At 41.9% G+C, this 22,410-nt stretch overlaps 2 protein-coding genes across 2 annotated transcripts in view; one reads left to right on the forward strand and one right to left on the reverse strand.

Annotated features, from left to right (window-relative positions):
* The window catches only part of Stam2 (signal transducing adaptor molecule 2), a 47,933-nt gene extending 42,794 nt beyond the window's left edge, over nt 1-5,139 (reverse strand). The window contains exon 1 of the mRNA XM_032903287.1: nt 4,949-5,139. Within this exon, the coding sequence (XP_032759178.1) occupies nt 4,949-4,988 (40 nt within the window). The 5' untranslated portion in view covers nt 4,989-5,139. The remainder of the gene's footprint in view (nt 1-4,948) is intronic.
* Nucleotides 5,140-8,331: 3,192 nt separating this feature from the next.
* Nucleotides 8,332-9,026, forward strand: LOC116900811 (60S ribosomal protein L29-like). Its single transcript, XM_032902524.1, has 2 exons — nt 8,332-8,672; nt 9,002-9,026. Exons 1-2 carry the CDS (start codon nt 8,332-8,334, stop codon nt 9,024-9,026), a joined length of 366 nt encoding a protein of 121 aa, XP_032758415.1.
* The last annotated feature ends 13,384 nt before the right edge of the window (nt 9,027-22,410 follow it).

Genomic DNA, 22,410 nt, shown 5'->3' on the forward strand with positions numbered 1-22,410 from the left:
TAATGGGAAATAAAGAAAAGAGGAAATAAGCCCTTAAGTTTCATATGGATGTCTAGATGACAAACAGCTGAAGTTGTCTATTAGCCAGGGTGTGACATTCTATGTCACACATCTGCCGGGTCTATTCTTAGTGATAAAAAGAATGCCTCCAAAGGGCTTCCTTGTTTAAGGACAGAGCTCACTCTGCATCTCTGTTGGTGTCACACTTCCTATACAGAGCACGCTGCCCTCACATTTGAAGTGACCTTCCAGCCTCTGCCTTCAGGGACAGGTATCACAGACATGCACCACATGTGTGTCTTAAGGCCCTTATTTAAACAAAAATGTGTGATAAATCAAACACTACTTCTGTAACCTGTTCACTTGTAGAAAACCTTCATTTCACCCTCCTGTCTTATGTTCAAACTGTAAGTATGCCCGTATGTAGGGCACTACATAAAAGTGTGGTGTAATCATACAGTAGAATATCATATAGCCAGTGCACCTCAATATGAACAACATGTGAAACTACGTATATGACAAAAGCTGCAGACAAAAAAATACTCTTATGAAGTTTGAAAACACACAAAAATGTATATATCACTATATATTTCTATGTTATGTAATATACACATTTATCAAAAGACAGCTACTAAGAATACATTCAACGGCATCTTGAATGTTCTTTAAAAAGATCAAATGTGTCATGGTATTAGGAACTGACGGAGTTGGCTGGCAGGGATGGGAGTTCATGTTGTGTTTTATACTTTATGCTCAAAGTAGGTCACATTTTAAAGAAAACATCAAAGATTTAATTAAACTTTCAAACTATCTGAAAGTACTGGTATTTCTGGAACCATGCAAGCAAAACAATGAATGGGAAAATTACATTACTAATAAATAAATAAAGCCATCTTCATCCATAACTAATTTTTTTTAAATTAAAGATTATAACAAGCATATGTTCAAGGACTAAATTAAGTAAATGTTATAAATCTGAATGTACATAATCCATTTGTATTATCGGAATGCTTCTATTTTTACATCAAGGTTCCTTACAAGTTTCTGTTGCAGTAGTATTGATTGAAAGGCCTGAGTTGCCTTTTGTCAGGGTATTGTAACGACAAAAGCAAAAAGAGGGACGGTCACACATCAACTGTCCTTCTCAGGAGACATTTTTCTGGAATAAAATTAAAATCTGGCTTTCTGGGGTACAAACACAGGTATCTTTAAGAATGGGTGGGGATGGGCTGGAGGGATGGCTCAGTGGTTAAGAGCAATGACTGCTCTTCCAAAAGTCTTGAGTTCAATTCCCAGCAACCACATGGTGGCTCACAACCATCTGTAATGAGATCTGATGCCCTCTTCTGGTGTGTCTGAAGACAGCTACAGTGTACTCATAAAATAAATCTTTAAAAAAAAAAAAAAAAAAGAATAGATGGGGATGGCAAATGAAAACACAAATATTTATAGTTAGGCATGACGGCTTACACCCAAGTACCCAGCATTCAGAAAGCTAAGGCAAGACCTTGAGTTCAAGGCCAGGCAAGGCTACATGAGAGTTCCAGGGCAGACCAAGACACATATTATGACCCCATCTCAAGATTAAAATCAAATAATAGCCAGGAAGGTGGCTCGGCGGATGAAAACAGTTGCCTCGCAAGCCCGAGAGCCAGACGCGGTGGTACACGGCCCAGCACAGCACAGCACGCCTTTGGAAGACTGTCCCAGGACGCCAGAGGCTCACTGACGAGCTAGGAAAGCACAGGGAGGTCGAAACAAGAGACTCTGCCTCAACAAGGAAGCCTCCTCTGCCACGCGCTCCCACAAACGCTTAGCAATGAATGATAAACAGCCCAGAGCAAAGACTATTAGACAAAAAGAAAGGAAGAGTGAGTGCCTGGCTTGAGCAAAGAAGAAAAGGTACAGCAACAAGCAGTGGGGTTAGGGCATAAAACAGCCTAGCAATGACTGCACCAAAGGTCACAAGTCTGGTACTGAATCTAAGCAAATGGCACACACCACCCCCTTCCTTATTTAAGCTGTCTTTAAAGTAGGCTTGTATAAGAACTTCCTCTGCTCCTGCAACTTTTCAGTATTTTTCTCCCTGTATTTGCCCTTTTCCTTTCCTATTGGGCTACACTGGGCTTTCCGTTGCAGGTCTGCACTTTTTCCAGCCTTAGCCTGGTGATGACAACCTTGCTGGGTGGATGCTCACAGGGACAGTTGTGCCATTAGCCTTTTCTCCCATTCAACCGAGGAGATTCATGCTTCTTCCTGCACACCCGGACAGCTCTGCCAGCCTGCCGACCTTTGCACTGTCCTCGTATAACCTGACTTCATCATCCTCCGACTGTGGGTGGATAGGCCAAAGCATTATCCTTCTGTCTTGGGAAACGCGAGCTTCCTCCGAATGTGAGAAGGTGCACTTAAGTTCCTTTCACAGGCTTGCTTGCTGTAGTCGGAAGTCACAAAGGGACTGAACTCCATGTTGGTAGTGCCTCTCTGGGGATTGCCAGTATCGGCTCCTTTTAACACCAGTCACTCCGTCTTCCCCCCAAGTCCTCCATGTTGATCTTCTCTCCTTGGAAACCTCTAGTGTGTGCTCTATTGTACATAATGGTAGTCGTGGCTGCTTCCTACAGAAGCAATACTGTCAGGGAAGGAAAGAACAATGGCGACCTTTACCTTGGGAACTGCCTGACAAGAGTTGCTTGTCTTGCCTTCAGAGACAATAACTTGTAGTCAAGGAGTGGAGGGGATAAGTATTCCCCATATCTATCAAACTACATTAATCATATTACAGTATACATTACAGTACGACTATGTACTGGAACATGTGTCCTTCCTTAGACTTGAGTGTCTTGTGAGCAAGAACTCAGCATACGTACTCATTTTTGTCTCTGCAGAACATAATACAACACCTGATCCACAGTAACCATCCCATGCATTTTGGCTGAATGAAGAGTGAACACAGGTAATACACACACAGACTACAGTAATAAAGATACTGCTGTAAAATGCTCAATCAGCTAATGGCTTGCTTTGCACTACTTAACTCTTTCACATTAAGAGTCCTTAAGGTCCGAAAAACACAACACATAATTTCCTGATACTTGTTTCAGAGCAATCTGAGCTCCTTAGAATGTCGTCCCATTTTCTTTTCTGGTTGCATTCAGCTAAGAGGGCTCAAACAAATTTCACAGCCCATGGAATAATCTGTTTGTTGTCTGTTTGCTTCTGTCTGAAGACCAGAGCCTAAGGAAACTACACTAAGCTGTGAGGCAAAGATTTCAGAAACTACCGAGGAGAACGTGAAGAAAAGTAAACAGGGCAGAGCAGCTCCTAATATTTACAGCAGAAGGTTTCCAATTAGAAAACAGCAGGCTTCTAGGAAACTTTCCCTTGAGGATAGAGTTTACAGCTTTTAAGCTGGGCATGGTGGCACCCACCTTTAATCCCAACACTTGGCAGGCAAAGGCAGTTGGATCTCTGAATTCAAGGCCAGCCTGATCTACTGAGAGTTCGAGGACAGCCAGGACTACACAGAGAAACCCCTATCTCTAAAAAATAAAGAAAGTTCACAGGTTTTATATTTTAAATAACGTGTCGGGTTAGAGAGATGGTTCAGTTAAGAGCACTCCCTGCCCCTCCCTGCTCCTCCTAGCTCCTCCTAGCTCCCACCCAGCGGCTCACAACTGTCTCACGACTGCGGGTAACTCCAGTCACAGGTAATCTGCCACTGGCCTCTGGCTTCCTTAGGCACCGCGTACAAGTGATAAATATAACATGTGGGCAAAACACCCACGGACGTAAATAACAAACTAATAAAGAAAAAATAACAACTTCTTTTATTTGGCTTCTTCACATTCATTTCATTAGAGCAAAATGAAAGTGTTTACACTAACAGTAAGAAGCACAGGTCTCAATCAGGGCGGAGGCCCACCGAGACCCGCCATCCCACAATTCTCTGTACGAAGACGGAGGTTTTAGGAATTTGAAGCCAGCCTAGACTGTATAGAGACTCCACTCTGTCTCAAAACTCAATTAGTCCAGTAACAATCAAAAAGTCCAATGTCTCACGTAGGTATCCTTACAAAAGAACAATTAATTATTCCTTAAACAGTGACTAAGCCTCAACATGCTTCCTATATAATTAGACACTCACTTGATCTGAACATGATTTTGAGACTTCTAACAAGATGAAGCACTTTCTAGTCTTTTCGTAACTGAGCAGAAATTTTAACTGAACAAACTGGTTGCTCACTGCTAAACTTTTGTCTGACTGGAAATTTCTAAATCTCAAAAACCTCACTAGAAGCCTGTTAACTACTACCACAAAAAATGGTGCTAGCCAGTGCTTTTACTGTTGATATTATTGATTTAGTCCTACCCTATCCATCTTTTTTCTCATTCTGAAAGACATGCGCTACCAGAGTAAAGTTTGACTCCAACTAACAGCGGTTGTTCTGGGCTATTTAAAGATTCGGGGAGTTTTCCTTTTCATTCTCTGAGCCTGGCTCTCGCAGCACCTTCACAACAGTCAATAAACACTGAAACTGCAACCATCAGGACTTAGATGTGTGCTTACGGAAGCGGTTCAAGTTAATCCTAGAAAATCTAGGCTTCTAGTTCGAGACTACTCTGGGCAGCAAACAAGCTGTCACACTACTGCACCTTCTTCCAAAGGGAAGGGTGTTAACTAGCTCGGGAGAAAGCAGGAAGTTTGTATCAACAACTTAAGCCTCCAGTGAACCTGGATTTTCCCCACTCCTGCTCTGTGTGCCGGGAAAAACCCTGCTCCGTACCCCAATCTCCAGCAGGCAGGAGTTGGCCCAGCCAGAGACACACCGAGGCTGCCCCCCGCCGTCGAGAACGGCGCCGCCCCTTCGCTCTCTGCCGAGGTTCCTAGGCACCCGGGCCGCCGCCCACTTTCCCGGGCACCCAGCGCGCCGGGCACCGCACTCACCCACATCTTGCTCGAATGGGTTGGCAGTGAACAGAGGCATTGCGCCGGCAACGGGAGCTGAATCCCGACGGTCTGGCGGGGCTCCGACTGCCCCCGCTGGGCGACCCGCCGCGGCTTCCTAGACGGCTTGGCCGAGCCGTGCCTTCACTTCCGCCGCCGTGCCTGCCCCGCGCGCGCCTGCGTGCTCCGCGCCTGGGCGCCTCTGCCCCAGCCCCGCCGGCGGGACCGCAGGACGCTCAGCTGAGCGCTTGCACCCTATAATGGCCTCACTGATGTTCCAAGGACGCGGCAGCCCCTGGTTCGACGCCTGATCAGGCACGGCAGCCGCCACAGTCACCTTTCCGCAGTGAGGACCCGGGAGAGCCACGGAGCCGGGGGGAGGGGCTTCGAGGCCGGAAGTTGTGGCAGCTGGAGATGCTGGAGGCCGGAGAGCCTGCAGATCCAGAGAAGTGAGGCCGGGTGCGCGGTTCTGTAATGTCGTTTCCTCCGCCCCAGGCTATGCCAGCCGCTCCTCTCTTATCCGAGTACTTCCTGGGTGCCAGGTCTGGTCTTGCTACTCGGACCCCGAACCCGCTCCGCGTCTTGGTTGCTATGGAAACAGAGTCGCTGCCCTATGAGAGGTGCTGAGAATTGCCGCCTGGGTTGAAGATGCTCATGGGATCCTTCGGTTAAGCAAGCCTAAATAGTCACCCTGGAAAGCAGTTACGGAGAGACTCCTTGCTTCTCATTTCTCCTGCATGAAAACACAGTTTGAACTATGGAATATAAAGACGAATGAAGGGGTTAGAGAGGTGGCTCAGCAATTAAGGGCGCTTGCTGCTTAGGTTCTCGTATACTGGGGAGGCAGGGTTTAGAGCAGCCTGAATGCCTAGGTCCAGGGAACTTGACACCTCTCTTCTGTCTTCTGTAAGCATCTACACTTAATGGTCCCATACTCACATGCATAAATATAAAATTAAACATCTAATACCTGGTATTGTGGCCCACGCCATTAATCCCAGCACTTGAGTGAAGTACACTCAAGCTTTGCAGTGCAAAAACATTTATAATGACTTAGTTATTTATAAAAGTCATAAACTCAGGTTCGCACTGGCCCCAGCATTTAAATAAGTGTGCAAACACCCTTCCTGCAATACATTGCCCTGTACTTCTCCATCCTGCTCGTATCTGTTCCTATCATTTATCACTCTCTAAGGTACAGATAATTGTTGTATCTTTATTCATTAGATTATAAATTCCATGAGTTCTGTTCACCCAGAATCTAAAACACAGTATCCAGCAAGAAGTCGATCGATAAATGCTTTTAGAATGTAGCCCTGACTTTTGAATTGAAAAGCCCATATCTGAAGCTGACACCTTAAGCCAATGAAACGGCTTGACTGTAAAAAGGCGTCCTATCCCAAGCCTGAAGAGTAATGTTCAATTTCCAGAAGCCAGGGGGGAAGGAACGAACTCGGGAAAGGTATCCTCTGCCCCCACACTTAGGCAGTATCCTGAGCACGAACCCTCCAACTCACATCACAAATATATAATTTCTGTTTTCAATTTAAAAGATTTTTATAGCTAGGAATGATGATACAGACAGATGAAGCTATATAGTTATCCATAATATAGACTACAGTCCAGACAGATCTATGTAGTGAGACTTGGTGTGATGGTTTGCATATGTGTGGCCCAGGGAGTGGCACTATTAGAAGGTGTGGCCTTGTTGGAGGTAGGGAATCACTGTGGCAGTGGGTTTGGAGACCCTCCTAGCTGCCTGAGGATGCTCAGTCTGTTCCTGGCTTCCTTTGGATGAAGATGTAGAACTCTCAACTCCTCCTGCACCATTCATGCCTGGATGCTGCCACGCTCCCACCTTGATGATAATGGACTGAACCTCTGAACCTGTAAGCCAGCCCCAATTAAATGTTGTCCTTTATAAAACTTGCATTGATCATGGTGTCTGCTCACAGCAATAAAACCCTAACTAACACCTGATCTCAAGTGATTAATTAAATATTTTTAAACTGAAGCTGTCAGCTACTAGTCAATTTCAGCCATTCGTTGAAGTAGGGGCCTTTCTAGGACTTCAAGTTTTTCAATGACTTTTTAAATTTTTGAGAATTCTTTCAATGTTTCATTATTTATATATGGATTCTTGTTTCAGTTTTGAGATAGGATCTCCTGTAGCCCAGGCTGATCTCAAATTCACTGTGTAGTGGAAGATTGCCCCACACATCTACATTTTAAGCAAGCAGAAATTATTTTCCAAAACAAAAAAAATTATTTTCCAACCTCTAGCATAAGGAGATGATAATAGATTCTTCCTATGTGAAATCATCTGAATTTAACACATTATCTACTATAAAGTTAGGTCCAGGGCTGGAGAGATGGCTCAGTAGTTAAGAGCACTGACTGCTCTTCCAGAGGTCCTGAGTTCAAATCCCAGCAACCACATGGTGGCTCACAACCATCTGTAATGAGATCTGATGCCCTCTTCTGGTGTATCTGAAGACAGCTACAGTGTACTCATATAGGTAAAATAAATAAATTAAAAAAAAAAAAAAAAAGTTAGGTCCACAAATAAGACAGGAACATCTGCAGGTTAATGGACTGGGTTTTTTTTAAAAGCATCTTAACCGAGGGTTGATCCACTTACAAACACCATTCATGAGTCAGCAACAGCAGATCAAACCACAGGAAATTGAGAGGGTCCTCCAATAGGCCAGAATCCACTGAAACAACAGGAAGCTGCCCGAACACCACCAGAAGTATTTTGATGCATTTTTATGAAGTCACAAAAAAGGATATCCAGCAAAGAAGGGTAAGGCATACCAATACCACACAGGGTCATCCGATGTCTGTTGAATTATATTTATACCCTTTCTATCATCACATGTTCTCTCAAGCATCCGCTCTAGCAAAACAGCACAAGTACTTTTCCCAGGCTGCTTCCAGAAAAACACCACTTGACTGTTCTCAGCAAAACATCCTCTCACGTGTCTGCTTCTTAGTGAAAACAGCCTCTCACAGGACAGTTTCCAGAAACACATCACATGACACATCCGAGTCTCCAAAGAAACCAGAAATTTTCACTTCATACCCTGCCAGGGGCCAACCCCCCAGCATCTGTTCTTTCTTGTTTGCTTCTTCACACTGGAGAGAAGAGCATCAGTGGGGGTAAGACTTGGTCTCACAAGATGTTTAGGGTTGCTGTATAATAATAAAATGTTTACTTATCTAGTCCAAGTTACTTTGCTGCTGTAGCTGACCTGCCTGAATCCCTTTGAGGCCAGAAACTGCAGTCTCTGGCGTTTAACACCTCATCATAAAACAACAGGGTATTGCTCTTTTTCCTTCTGGTCCCGGGCACTGCGGGAACTGAAGGTTACCGTGCAGATATGGCCAAGTCCAAGAACCACACCACATACAACCAGTCCCACAAATGGCACAGAAATGGCATCAAGAAACCCTGGTCACAAAGATATGAATCTCTTAAGGGAGTTGACCCCAAGATCCTGAGGAACATGCACTTTGCCAAGAAGCACAAGAAAGGCCTGAAGAAGATGCCGGCCAACAATGCCAAGGCAGTGAGTGCACGTGCAGAAGCCATTAAGGCCCTTGTGAAGCCTCAGGCCGTCAAACCCAAGATGCCAAAGAGCCCCAGCTGCAAACTCAGCCATCTGGCTTTCAATGCTCACCCCAAGCTTGGGAAGCCGATTCGAAGTCACATGGCCCAAGAGTTGGAGGCTCTGCCAACCAAAGCCCAAGGTTCAAACCAAGGCAGAGGCCAAAGCTCCAGCTAAGGCCCAGGCTCCCAAGGGTGTCCAGACCCTTGTGAAGGCCCCATAGAAATGGCTGCAGCCAATGAGAAGGCAGATGGACTGCTGTGACACACCTACCTACACACTATTTGCAGATGACCAGTATCCTACCTATGCTATTTTTACAAATAAACTTGAGGCAAGAAAAAAATTAAATATAAAATAATAATAAAAAACTAGGGTATCAAGTAAAGCATTAATTGCTAGAGTCTTTTCCCTTTTTGTCCGGATGCCTCTTGCTTGTCAGGCAAGTGGAAAGTTTGGAGCAGTAAACTGCTATTGAATCAGGAAACGAGAATCACACTTGCAGAAGGAAAAACTTTTACACAAGCAAATACAGGTTAAACACATAAATTCATATATAGATTCATACATACACATTTCTTAAATTTCCATCAACGAGTTGGGTCCAGCTTTCATGCTATCTCATAATTACATACTTACATACACACATCCATACTTAATATATAAATGGAGCATAAGACCAAGCACCAGTGCAGAAAGAACTCACTCATTCTAAATGAAAATGAGTTCCAATCTTTATTGCATAGAGAAAGAAAAGCCTTTTACTGCTAAATGAATGAAACCCAAGTCTGTAAGAAGAAAGCTTTTTAACTTCAGACTAAACCTGCCTTGCTATGAAGAAAAGACCTAAGTTGTTCTGAAAAAGGTGTCCACAGCTCAGTTCTGTCCTGTATAAAAAGTTGTATCTAAAAAAGTATCCTCAGCTCAGTTCTGATTCCTCTCTTTGTCCTCAGCACTTATACATCTTTCAGAATACATGATCACATGGTAAAAAGTTCATCACAAGTTTGCACATAAATCCAAATCATAAACCGAATAAGAAGTTTACAACAGAGAATGTTTACATGCATATCCATTAGGAGTTATTCATCACCTGTCACCAACCTCTCAGGTTCATAGAGAGTTAAAAACTGTAACTGATGTGAGCAAGATATTAGTGAAATTTCGTATAGATAAACCCAGTCAATATTTTACTTCCGTCACCAATGGTGACTTGTTAGTTCCCTTTTTATGACCTTAGTTAATGGATTTACAACCTCTTGGACTATGCTCTGGGTGGTAGATCCTGCTTGCTAACTCAGAAGCAATTAACTCTTGACACTAAAGACCTGCAGGGTTCTCATTGCAGTTTTGACTATCAGAAAGGATTTAATAGCAGTGTTATTAAAAGAGCTTAATAGGGGTTGGGGATTTAGCTCAGTGGTAGAGCATTTGCCTAGCAAGTGCAAGGCCCTGGGTTCGGTCCCCAGCTCCGAAAAAAAAAAAGAGCTTAATAATTACTATAAATTTAGGAATTCTCATAGAATCATCACTAAGAATTAAGAAATTGTCTATTTGTCTATAGAGCATCACTACAAGACAGTAAATTTTTGTTTTTCTGCAGAGAGCTGCTCAAAAGGGTGAGATAATACCTAGTGAGATATATATATATATATTTGATAATAACAGGAAAGGCATATTACTAGCAAGAAACTTTTCTAAAATGGATTTCTCCTGGGCCTTGTCTACTGGAGCAAAATTCATTATAAATTTTAATCCAAGGTGGGCCCATCTCAGGAAGATCACATGCTAGTTATTAGTTTGTTGACTCCTAACAATAACCTTTTTTCTGTTTAAAAAAAATGTCGTTTTCTCTATCTACCAATTTATACACAATAGAAACAATTATAAGAACCATAAAACTAGAACTTTACATCAGACTTTAAACAGTTTATGTACAATATAGTCTAACAAAACAACCTAAAATATCTATAACTATACAATCATTAAGCAACACACCTTAAATTTCTATCAGTATTCAATAATTAAATAAACAAAACAACCTACCATCCTAGATGATAATAACCAGAACACATCAATGACCAAAACCATGCATCCCAGCTTAAGGGATTGGGATGACAGTCTTCTTATATAATTGCTTCCTGCTAAATTGGGGCAAAGAATTCCTGTTTGGGGGCCAAGGGTGAAAAATGGTTCATTTTTTAAAAGCTAGCTGTAGCATTTATTGTGCAGATTCTTCATTATCCAGTTTCATGTTCTCTCTCCAGTCTCTGTGATGGTTATCCAGACTCTGCGTTGGCTCTCCAACAACTTTCTTTGTAATATAGTCTGCAAAGAATTGCATCATCTTGTTGGACACATATGTGGGAGCATTGTCAGTTTAAATTTGTGCAGGTATCCACATAATTGCCATTATTTCAAATAAATGTGTGACTACACAATCAGCCATTTTGGAACTTAAAGCAATTGCCCATTGAAACCCTGAATATGTGTCAATGGTATTGTGTATATAATTTTTTCCCAAATTCTGGAAAATGAAAAACTTCCATCTGCCAGAAGTCATTTCTTTTGGTACTGCTAGAGTTACTGCCAGCAGGCAATGGAGTTTGGTTGTATAGATAATATATAGGACTTTTTTTTTATTATTGTTTTGGCTTGTCAAGTGATAGAAAAAAATTTCTTTTAAACCTTTCCCATTAATAAGATATTGCTCATGAAATCTGGAGGCTTCTAACAAATTTTCTATTATTAATTGGTCAATTTCCTCATTTTCTTGAGCTAATGGACTGAGCAAATCTATACTAAATATGACTACTATATATAATGGATAGTTTCTACTTCTGATGGCTTGCTGCAGTTGTATAAATAACAAAGTTAACACTGAGTTATCAGGTACGAATTCAGCAGTCTCTGTATGCAAAACATCTCTTTCTACAAATAAAGGATCAGTAATTATGTTAAGAGATTCAAGATAGGGCTGCAGAGATGGCTCAGTGGTTAAGAGCACTGGCTGCTCTTCTAGAGGTCCTGAGTTCAATTCCCAGTAACCACATGGTGGCTCACAACCATCTGTAATGGGATCTGATGCCCTCTTCTGGTGACTCTGAAGACAGCTATAGTTTACTCATATAAATAAAAATTAATAAAAATATTTAAACAACCCAGATGTTCCACGACAGAAGAATGCATACAGAAAATGTGTTTCATTTACAAAATGGAATACTGCTCAGCTATTAAGAATGAAGACATCCTGAGTTTTGCAGGCAAATGGATGGAACTAGAAAATATCCTGAGTGAGGAAACTCAGACCCAAAGAACACTGTACATTCTCACTAATAAGTGGATATTAGCTCCCCCCCCCCAAAAAAAGAGTACAGGATTCCCAAGATACAGTCCACAGAATTAAAAAAGGTCAACAAGCTATAGGGCCCAAGTGAGGATGCCTCATTCCCACTTGGAAAGGAGAAGAAAGCAACCACAAGGTAGGGGGGGAGAGAAAGGGACAGGAGAGGGAAAAGGGACGGGAGTTGAGGGAGGGGAACTTGATCTGGTACTAGATATGGGAAAAGTACTGAAGCCCTGAGGGCCAGCAGAAAGAACGGAAATGGGTGACCTCAGGAGGAAGGAGGTTGGGAGGACCCTCCAGAACGTACCAGAGACCTGGGAAGTGAGAGACTCTCAGGACTCAAAGCTGGGGGATGGACCCTAGATGCCCTAAAGTGGGGAGAGGGAACCTTTCCACCTCCAGCAGAAAGTAAAGGATGGGGTTGCTATCCCAGTTAAAACTCTGACCCATAATTGTCCTATCTGAAAGAACTGCAGGGATGGAAATGGAGAGGAGCCTGAGGAAAAGAAGGCCCAGTGACAGGCCCAAAGTGGGGTCCAGCTCAAGGGGAGACCCCAAGACCTAACACTATTACTGAGGCTCTGGAGTGCTCACAAAAAGGGACCTTCCATGACTGCTCTCCAAAAGATCCAACAAGCAGCTGAAAGAGTCAGATGCAGATATGTGCACCCAAGAAATGAACAGAAGCTGCTGACCACTCTGGCTGAATTAGGGAAAAGCTGGAGAAAGCTGAGGAAGAGGGCAACCCTGTAGGAGGACCAGCTGTCTCAATTAACCTGGACCCCTGAGATCTCTCAGACTCAGGATCAAGCAGGCAGCATAGACCAGCTGAGATGGGGCCCCTATATACAGCACATATACAGCAGAGGACTCCCTGGGTCTGGGTTCAGTCACAGAAGATGCACCTGACCCTCAAAAGATTGGAAGCCCCAGGAAGTTTAGAGCTCTGGTGGGGTGAGTGGGGTAGGTACATCCTCATGGAGATGGAGAACAGGGATGAGGTATGGGATGTGGAACAGTTGAGGGTGGACCGAGAGGGGAATAAAATCTGGAGTGTAAAAATAAATAAATAAAATTAAAAAGTAAGATAGAAAAAAATAAAAAAAGAAAGATTCAGGATAATCTAATAATACATCATAACCTAATAATAAATCATCCTTTAATTGAATACAATCCTGATTTTTGAACCAGTGTATGGACTTTTGATCACCTTATTTTATCTGACTTATAACCTGCCATACCCCTCTTGTTTGCAACAGCGTAAAATGTTGGTGCCTCTGGAATTGGTATTCTCTTTACTATATGTGGAAGAAGTAGTTTTTTATAAACTATTTTGATTTGTGGATATTTGTTATTAATTTCACCCAAGTTGTTACTACAAACTCTTTGCCAATCTTCATTTATCACCCATAATGACATAATCTCAGCAGCAGCAGCAGCACCGTTTTCATCGTTGTCATCGCTGTTGGCTAGGGATACTACAATTTCTACCAGATCTGTTCCTGGCAACATAATCTTATTCTACCTTTTATAATTAATTAAAGTCATATATATATATATATTCAATTTCTTTACTTTGTCTATGACCTAAAAAATCCACTCCATAAGTCTATCTTCTCTTTACATAATGAGTCCAGTAGGAGAGAATGAGTTGAAGATAAAGTGACTAGAATACAGTCAGCTTTAGGACCAAGTCTATCCACATATACCTCTTACAGTCTTTGTTCAACAAGTGTCAATTCTTTTTCTCCTTCAGCTGTTAGACATCTTGCACTGTTAAACTTGAATCTCCTTGTAATGTTTGAAAAAAATTACTTAATTCATATGGACTTAATCCAATTGTATACTTCAGCCAATTAATACCTCCCATCAATTTTTGAAAACCATCAAGAATTTGTAATTGGTCCCTATGGATCTGTACCTTTTGTGGTCGAATTTTTTATTGACTGATTTTATAACCCAAATCACTAAATGAATCTCCTCATTGTAATTTTTCTGGAGCAGTCTGTAGCCCCCAGCATAGGAGAATTCTTTGTGTTACCTTAAACATAGTCTCAAAACATCTTTGACAGAATCAGCCAACAGAATGCCACCCATACAGTGATAAATGATAGACTGTAGGACTTGCTTACAAAATTTTTATAATGGTTGTTACACAAAATACTGACACTGGAGAGAAAGTTGGACTACTTCCAGATGTCCTGAGTTCAATTGCAAGTACCATCTGTTAGAGATCTGTTTATCTTGACATACAGTGTTATATATACTAAATTATTCAAACTAGGTATTGAGAAAGCCCTGTGGAAGTACCTTCCAGTTATCCTGCTGACTATTATTCAAAGTACTCTTGAGAAAGCAAGTCTTTAAGTCAGTTATTATTCTAGGCCATGATCTTGGTAACAAAGATGATAAAGAAAGTTCAGGCTGCAAAGGACTCATTGGTTGAATTACCTTATGAACTGCTCTTAATCTGTTTATCATCCTCCATTTTCCTCATTTCGTTTTTACAACAAACACAGGAGAATTCCATGGGCTGATAGCCTCTTCTATATGTTGAACCTCCAGCTATTCTTGTACCAGTTGCTCAAGTGCCTGAAAATTTTTTTATTATGGGGCACTGCTCTTGCCATCCAGGTTGGTTTGATAACCAATTTAAGAGCAAGGCTGTCGGTATGTCAGCAGTGGCCCCTTTCATAAATTTAGAAACTCAATCCCTGTCATGTCCTGCGTTTGGACAACAGGCACACCTTTGGTTGTTCCTGATCACCCATATCAATACTGTCCCCAGGAGCATGTACCAAATCACCCCTAATGTCCTCATTGGCTGTCCCTGGAATTGCAAGAATAGTACTTTAAGTATCCCATTGTTATTAAAGATCCCTTCCCCATAAGTTTATGAATATGTCAGCCACATAAGGTTGCAACTTCCTTGTTTGCCCTTCTAGCACCTCACAGGTAATCCATCAGACACTTTGTATTACTTGTGATAATTTACCAATTCCTATAAATTGTGTGTAGACCTTCTAAAGTAGCCAATCTGAATTCCAAGACTTTTGGGAAAGTATACTAACGTCAGCTCCTGTATTCACCAAACCTTATATGTCACCACCATTCATTTGCACCATTAATATGATCATTAGCCACTATTTACAAGAACACACCTTGTCCAGTACTCCCCAAAGCTACTGTCCTTTCTACTGGAGTGGCCTTGCCCTTGATGTAGGGAAACAACAACAGTTGAGCAATGATATCCCCTGCATCAATTTGCATCTCCTTTTTCATATATGCCATATACTTTTATTTCTTCCTTGATATCCCATGAGAACATAATCCATTTCATCTCAAGATTATTCCCATGGTCCCCGGGGGTAAAGGACCATAAACACAAGTGGTTAACTTGTAATATTCAACTTTTGAGGATAATGTAGAGGTGTATCTGTGACCAGATCCAAGGCTGCATTTCCTTCTGTAACACGCATAAGATCAGAAATACTCAGTTTTCATTTTCTTGCCTGGTTGACTAAAGGAAGGTGGTTCATATTGTTTACTGTTGGGCCTTGAGCTGAGAGGGCCCTCAGTTTGTTTCTTGGCAAGAAGTTACCCTGTATGTCTTTCTTGTACCAGAAATCCTTAAACCAATGTTTGCCCTTTCCACAGTGGCTACAATACCCTGGGATTTTGTGCTCCTAGCAACTAGAATTTGCTTGTTCTCATCTATGAATATCATATTGTCTAGAGTCAATGTACCTGCTATTTTGGGCTCTGAATCTTCTAGCCTTATAATTTCTTTGGAAAGGACCAAATTCACCACAATTAAAACATCAGGCATCCTGATTCCTGAAATTTCTAGCTATGATTTGCCCTGTGGTATTGGCATTGTGCTACTGAAAACTAATACCAGTTATCTCCCTTATTATCAATTCATCTATAGGGGCTCATCATACTTTCAATAGTCTGATTGCTCTCTTACATTTGGTATTTGCATTTTCAAATGCTAATGTTTCTAGCAATGGCTGTCTGGTTTCAGGCATAATATGGCTCTATTCACAGCTGAACCCAATCTCTGTAAGAATTCTGTAAAGACCTCTCCAGAACCCTGTTTTATCTTAGTAAATGAGGTGGATGTCCCCACCCACCAGCTCTTCAGTTACATCCCAAACTCTTAAAGCTGCAAGGCAAGATTGTTCGATTACACCATCATCAGATCAGATTTGTTCCTGTAAGTCAGCATAATGCCCTTCACCAAGCAGCTGGTCTTTAGTAACATTTATCCCCCTTGCTGCATTTTGTGTTCTATCTTTGTTGCTTCATGCCTCCACCAAGACAACCATTATCATTGCTGTCCAGCTCTTAGTACATCTGACACCAATCCCTTTCAATCTTGGGGGATAATCCTATGCTGCATAGACTGGTTCTTTAACAAAAGGCGAGTGCAAGCCATACAGTACAATAGCCTCTTTTAAATGAGCTAGGTCTAGCATTTCTATTGGATGCCAGGTCATTTCATTATAAGCATCATTAGCAGGTATGTGCTGCACAAGACTGGGAAGGCTGAAGATGCTTGTGTAATCCCAAGCAAATCCTCTGGTGGTACACTCCACTGAACACTATCCCATTGTACCTGTGCCATTTCCTGCTCTTCCAGATCCCTAATTTCACAGAGGTGCTCTTGGCCCCTGGCAATGAAAGTGCATGGAGCAGGTTGGGGAGGCCATTTACCTTGCAGCCTAGTTTGCTTCCCACTTTCATCATGCACTAAATTCCCAGTCTCAGACACTAAGCCTGACGAGTGTTGTTCTCCCACTGACCCTTTTTGCTTTCAGGCACATCTATCTCTATCTGCAAACTCTCGGGGCACAGCCAACTCTCCAGTTCTCTCTAACAAAAGAGAGTTCTCAGGTTTCTTCCTAAACTTTTTCAAAGTAGTTTACATGAAAACTATGAAGCAAAACAAACAAACAAACAAAAACAAAAACAAACCCTTCTGGGAGCAAGGCAACAGTGGCAGCAGCTGCTGTTTTGCCAACCTCCTTAAACAACATTGGTAACCCACTAAAACCTGCCCTTTTTCTCTATTACATTAGAAGCAGAGTTACCCATAATGCCTAAGCCACATTGGGCTCCACCTGTAGGCTTAGATTTTTTTTCTTTTTTTTTTTTTTTTTTTTAGGGGCTGGGGGCCGAACCCAGGGCCTTGCGCTTCCTAGGCAAGCGCTCTACCCCCTAGATTTTTTTTCAAAACCTTATTTCAATAATGGTTATTAAGTGCTTTAACCTCCTTTCTAGCCTACCACCCACCAGAGGTAGTAGAAAGGAAAGGCGGATAAGCCAAGGAGGATCCGAGCCTGTTTAGTAATAATTCTCTGGAGCAAACCCAATCTGTGTTGTGCAAGTGGCCAACAACCACAGAGGCGGTAAGAAACTGCCAGGACATCACCACAAGTGTTTTGGTATGTTTGTCTCCATGGGGTCTGGACAAACGATGACCAGCAAAGCATGGTAAGGCATACCTATACCACACAGCGCCATCCACTGTCTGTTGAATTGTATTTATACCCTTTCCAAACATCACATGTTCCCTCAAGCATCTGTTCAAGCAAAACAGCACATGCTCCCTTTACAGGCTGCTTCCAGAAAAACACCATGTATCTGTTCTCAGCAAAACATCCTTCACATATCTCCTTCAGCAAAAGCATCCTCTCATAAGACAGTTTCCAGAAAAAAACCACATGGCACAACTGAATCTCTCAAGAAACCAGATATTTCCACTTTATTTAAGCTTATAATGAAGAAGTAGGCTAAAAATAGACAAAATTACTACTTTAAACTTATAACAACTGCTATAACTCCCTCTTGTGTAATATTTTACCTGCTCTTGAATGAGATAATTTTTCTTCTTATGTAGAGAACTTTGTCTTTGGGGACATAAATGGACTAAAGATAAAAAGATAAAATTATTGGAGTTTCTCTCCATCCACCAACTGAGTGTATAAGTATGCATGCATGCATGTATGTATGTATGTATGTATGCATGCATGCATTCATGTATGTATGTATGTATGTATGTATGTATGTATGTTTTAGGTATGTATGTAAGTATGTATGTATGCAAAATGGTTGGAGCATGCTTGGTAGAGCTTTACTGTTTCCACCAAATATGTGTGGATATATATATATATATATATATATAATGTACATATAAATATGCATATGAGCATGTGTATGTTACATATATGTAAGGTGGTCAGAGATTTGCTCTATCTACCCAATGTGTGAATGATGTCTGTCTATACATATGTATGCATTAGGCATGTGCTTATGTATGTACATATGTATGCATGCATGTAAATATGTAAATTTGTTGAAACTTGCTTGTTGAAGCTTTCTTTGCTTTATGCAGTGTGTGCATGCGCGCGCGCATGTGTGTGTGTGCGTGTGTGTGTGTGTGTGTGTGTACTCCCATGCATGCACGATTTTCTCTTTTTTCTTTCTTGATAGCCACAAAGAGAACTAGTCCCAGATAATTACCTTTTGCTCCTGTTAGCACTACCAGCCCTGACCGCATAAATCACCTGCTATCAGCAGGTGGGGATGACACTTGGTTGCTATCAGCACTGACCCCAATCTCCCTACTCCACACTGGCTGGCTTCCTCAGTTAACCCTGTAATGTAACGTCAAAGCTGGCCTTCGCAATAAATCACTGTGGAAAGCAGGTGAAGAAGACATGGAAGTGTTGTCTTTTTTTTTTTTTTTTTTTTTTTTTTTTTTTTTTTTGGAGCTGGGGGACGGAACCCAGGGCCTTGTGCTTGCTAGGCAAGCGCCCTACCACTGAGCTAAATCCCCAACCCTGAAGTGTTGTCTTTTGTATTATTCATGTTTCATCTTCTATTTCACTTTCCAAACCCCCATGATTGCATGTGTCCCCCATCTTTGTCTTTTATCTTTTCATTTCTCACATCTGGAAATGTAAGTACTAATTCACTACCTCCTCTTTCCTAGAATTCCCCAACTGGTCCCAATCTACATTTCACCTTGCACCTACAGTCAGAAATTAACCACTTAGTGTTAAATATTTTCTAAAAGCTACCTTGTTTATATGTTTTAACTTCTAGAAGCAGAGCATCAGGACCAGTGTGTGTTGTATGTTCCATGTCCTTTCTTCGAAAAACAATTGACCCAGTTCTTAGAATATTTTGTGTACCCTAAAATTCAGTCATTGAAATGTAATCCCCAAGGGAGTGACATGCAAGGGTCTAGCCTTTGTGAAGCAATTAGATTTCTTTTCTTTTAAAGATTTATGTATTTATCTAATGCATGCAAATATACCTGTCTTCAGACACACCAGAAGAGGACATCAGATCCTATTACAGATGGTTGTGAGCCACCATGTGGTCGCTGGGAATTGAACTCAGGAAATCTAGAAGAGCAGTGATGATTCCTAACTGCTGAGTCATCTTTCCAGCACATAACTAGATTTCTTAGTTACTTTCCCCGTGTCATTATAAGACACCACGAACAAAGCAACTTATAAGAGAAAGCATTTCTTGTATTACCTGGAGCTCGCAGTCTCAGGGAGTAGTAGATGACAGTCCTTGTGCTGCAAACAGGCATGGCCCTAGAGCAGTAACTGAGAGCTTGCATCTGATCCTCAGGCAGGAGGCAGAGAGCGACTGGAGATGGCATGGCCTTTTGACATCTCAAACCTCGTCCCTAGTGGCACATCCCCTAATCCTTCCCAAATAGCTCTACCAACTGGGGACCAAAGGTTCAAATATTCGAGTCTGTGGGAGCCACTCTCATTCAAGCTACTACATTAGAACACGAAGGGAAAGCCGTTAGGAGTGGGATTATCACCCTTATAAGAAGAGGCCGGACGGAATGACCTGATGCCCTTCCTTTACCCCTCTGCACTTCCTCCATCTCCTCATCGTCCCCCCTTTCTTCTTTCTTTGCAGGATATAGCAAAAATTTGCCATTCTGTACCTGGAAGGGAGTTCTTACCAGAATCTGATTGTCCTGCCATCCTGATCTAGAACTTGCCGTCTCCAGATCTGTTGGAAGTTTCCAAGTCTTATAAATGGCCTTGGCACTTAGCACATTCCGGAAGGACACAGATGCATTGCACAAGGCCAGTTTGATGCACATTCCTGCTTCCTAACTTCCAGTCCCCATCACTGTTCACCTGAAGTAGAATGGAGGGAAGAAAACAGCACAGAGATAGCTGGTTTTTTTTTTTTTTTAAGACTTATTTATTATATACAAGTACACTGTAGCTGTTCAGACACACCAGAAGAGGGCATCAGATCTCATTATGGATGGTTGTGAGTCACCGTGTGGTTGCTAGGATTTGAACTCAGGACCTCTGGAAGAGCAGTTAGTGCTCTTAACCGCTGAGCCATCTCTCCAGACCCAGAGATAGTTTTTTAACAACTCCCCATTTGCCTCACATTATCCTCACTGTTGCCGCACAATGACTAAATGCATCGAGAGCACGCATGCCATCCACTGTTTGGTAAGCACTGAGTATCAACTGAATGCCCAGTACTAGTAGGTAGGGGCCACAGCTTGATGGGGCATGAAAAAGGTGTTGAAATGGCTGCTCTCAAGGAGTTATATTGAGACGAGGAGAAAATGACTTATGCAAATACTAGAAGAGAAAACATAGGGGAAAATACGGGGGACGCCCAGGCGTAGTCTCAGCATAGAGCATTTTGGTACAGACCCATTTAAAGCTGTCACCATGGAGAATGCCTATAATCCCAGCACTTGAAAGAGATAATAATTGCATAATAATTGCAGATTTGAAGTCAGCTTGAGTTATACGGTGAGCTCTTCTCACAAAAGCAAGAGTAAGTAAATAAACGATACACGGGCAAGGTAGAAGAAAATAGTAATCTCAGTAGCTGGCTTTTGTGAAACATAAGCTAGGAAAGTAAAGAGTGAACAGAAATGATCAAAAGTGACTGTTAAGAGAGTTGGCAAAGGGGGCTGGAGGGATGGCTCAGCGGTTAAAAGCACTGACTGTTCTTCCAGAGGTCCTGAGTTCAATTCCCAGAAACCACATGGTGGCTCACAGCCATCTGTAATGGGACCCGATGCCCTCTTCTGATATGTCTGAAGACAGCTACAGTGCACTCATATACATAAACACATAAATCTTTTAAAAAAGAGATGGTAAAGATTGAATTCAGTGAATTGTATGTGTGCTTATGTAGCCCTGGATATAGTAGAACTCTCTCTATAGACCAGGCTAGCCTTGAACTCAGAGTTCTGCCTGCCTCTGCTTCCAAGTGTATATTGTCTATCTATGCTTTTTTCTTTATAAGGCACAGTCTTTCTGTGTAGCCCTGGATGTGGTGGAACTCTAAGGATCAGGCTAGTCTTGAACAGAGTTCTACCTGCCTCTGCTTCCAAAACACTAAGGCAAAGTCATAGCTCATTTGTGCTGTAAAGAAATGCGTTAAGTCCTAAAGGGCTCCTTCACTGGACTCCTAAAAGGGCTCGGTGATTTAATTCTTACTGAATTAAAATTACTGCCAGTCAAATTCAAGAACGATATAGTGGACTAACTCAGTTTTTACTTCACCGTTTAAAACCGGTCTTGCTCCCTGTCATATCACAGTCTGTACAGTAGGTGGCGACATTGTTTCACCCCAGAATCAGCTTCTCTAGAAAACAAGGAAGCTGTAAAACAAATTTTCAGGATAGACCTAATTTGGCCAAAATTAACGACGTTACTTTGTCTACCTTACGAAACCAGGTGAATAATACACCATTGGAATACGCCAAACCATAACAAATTTCAAATAATTTATAGTGAGTAGCAAGTTTCTAATATGTTGCTTTGCTAATGAATGTCAACGAATTGAGCTGTGCTAGTAAAAAATATCCACCCAATCATCATCTTCATCCCAACCTTTTAGTCCTAATATAAAGATAAGTATTTGTTTAGACTTAATTTCATGTGTGAAAGTCAGCAATTGTGATAAAAACTGTTCTGATAGAAGCTGAGGCTGGGGGGACCGCTCACTTGTTAAGAACACTTGCTATTCCCAGCGCCCAGGTTGAACAGCTCACAGCTCCCTGTAACTCCAGTTTCAGGAGATCTGATACACACTTCTGGCCTCTTCGGGCACCAAGCACACACAGCATATCTGGTGTTATGTCTAGGGAAATACTGTTTCTATTCTGGAATAACTAGACTCATACAGACACATAAATAAAAACAGAAGGAAGGCCATGGGTCTCTGCAGAATGGTTACGTGGGTGGGACCCTAAAGAGGGATAAGAACCATTATCACACACCGTAGTTGAAGATTTAAAAGCCACTCTAAGAGGATGTTTGACCTTAGTTACACACGCTATAGAATAATTTCCAATCATAACAAAATTTCCCCTCCTGGTTTTGAGGCATCATTTTAATTCAGAATTTAGTCAACATCTGTGTTCATCTGCATCCCACTAAGAGTATCTTTCAGTCTCTATAGAGAAGGTACATGAGGTA

Source organism: Rattus rattus, chromosome 5, assembly GCF_011064425.1.
Source record: "Rattus rattus isolate New Zealand chromosome 5, Rrattus_CSIRO_v1, whole genome shotgun sequence".
In the NCBI taxonomy this organism is placed as follows: Eukaryota; Metazoa; Chordata; class Mammalia; order Rodentia; family Muridae; genus Rattus; species Rattus rattus.

Bases quoted from the DNA above. Each gene is read 5' to 3' on its own strand.
- LOC116900811 (XM_032902524.1), top strand. From the start codon at position 8,332: ATGGCCAAGTCCAAGAACCACACCACATACAACCAGTCCCACAAATGG. The intron at 8,673-9,001 runs GTTGGAGGCTCT...CTTGCTTGTCAG, and splicing joins CGAAGTCACATGGCCCAAGA to GCAAGTGGAAAGTTTGGAGC.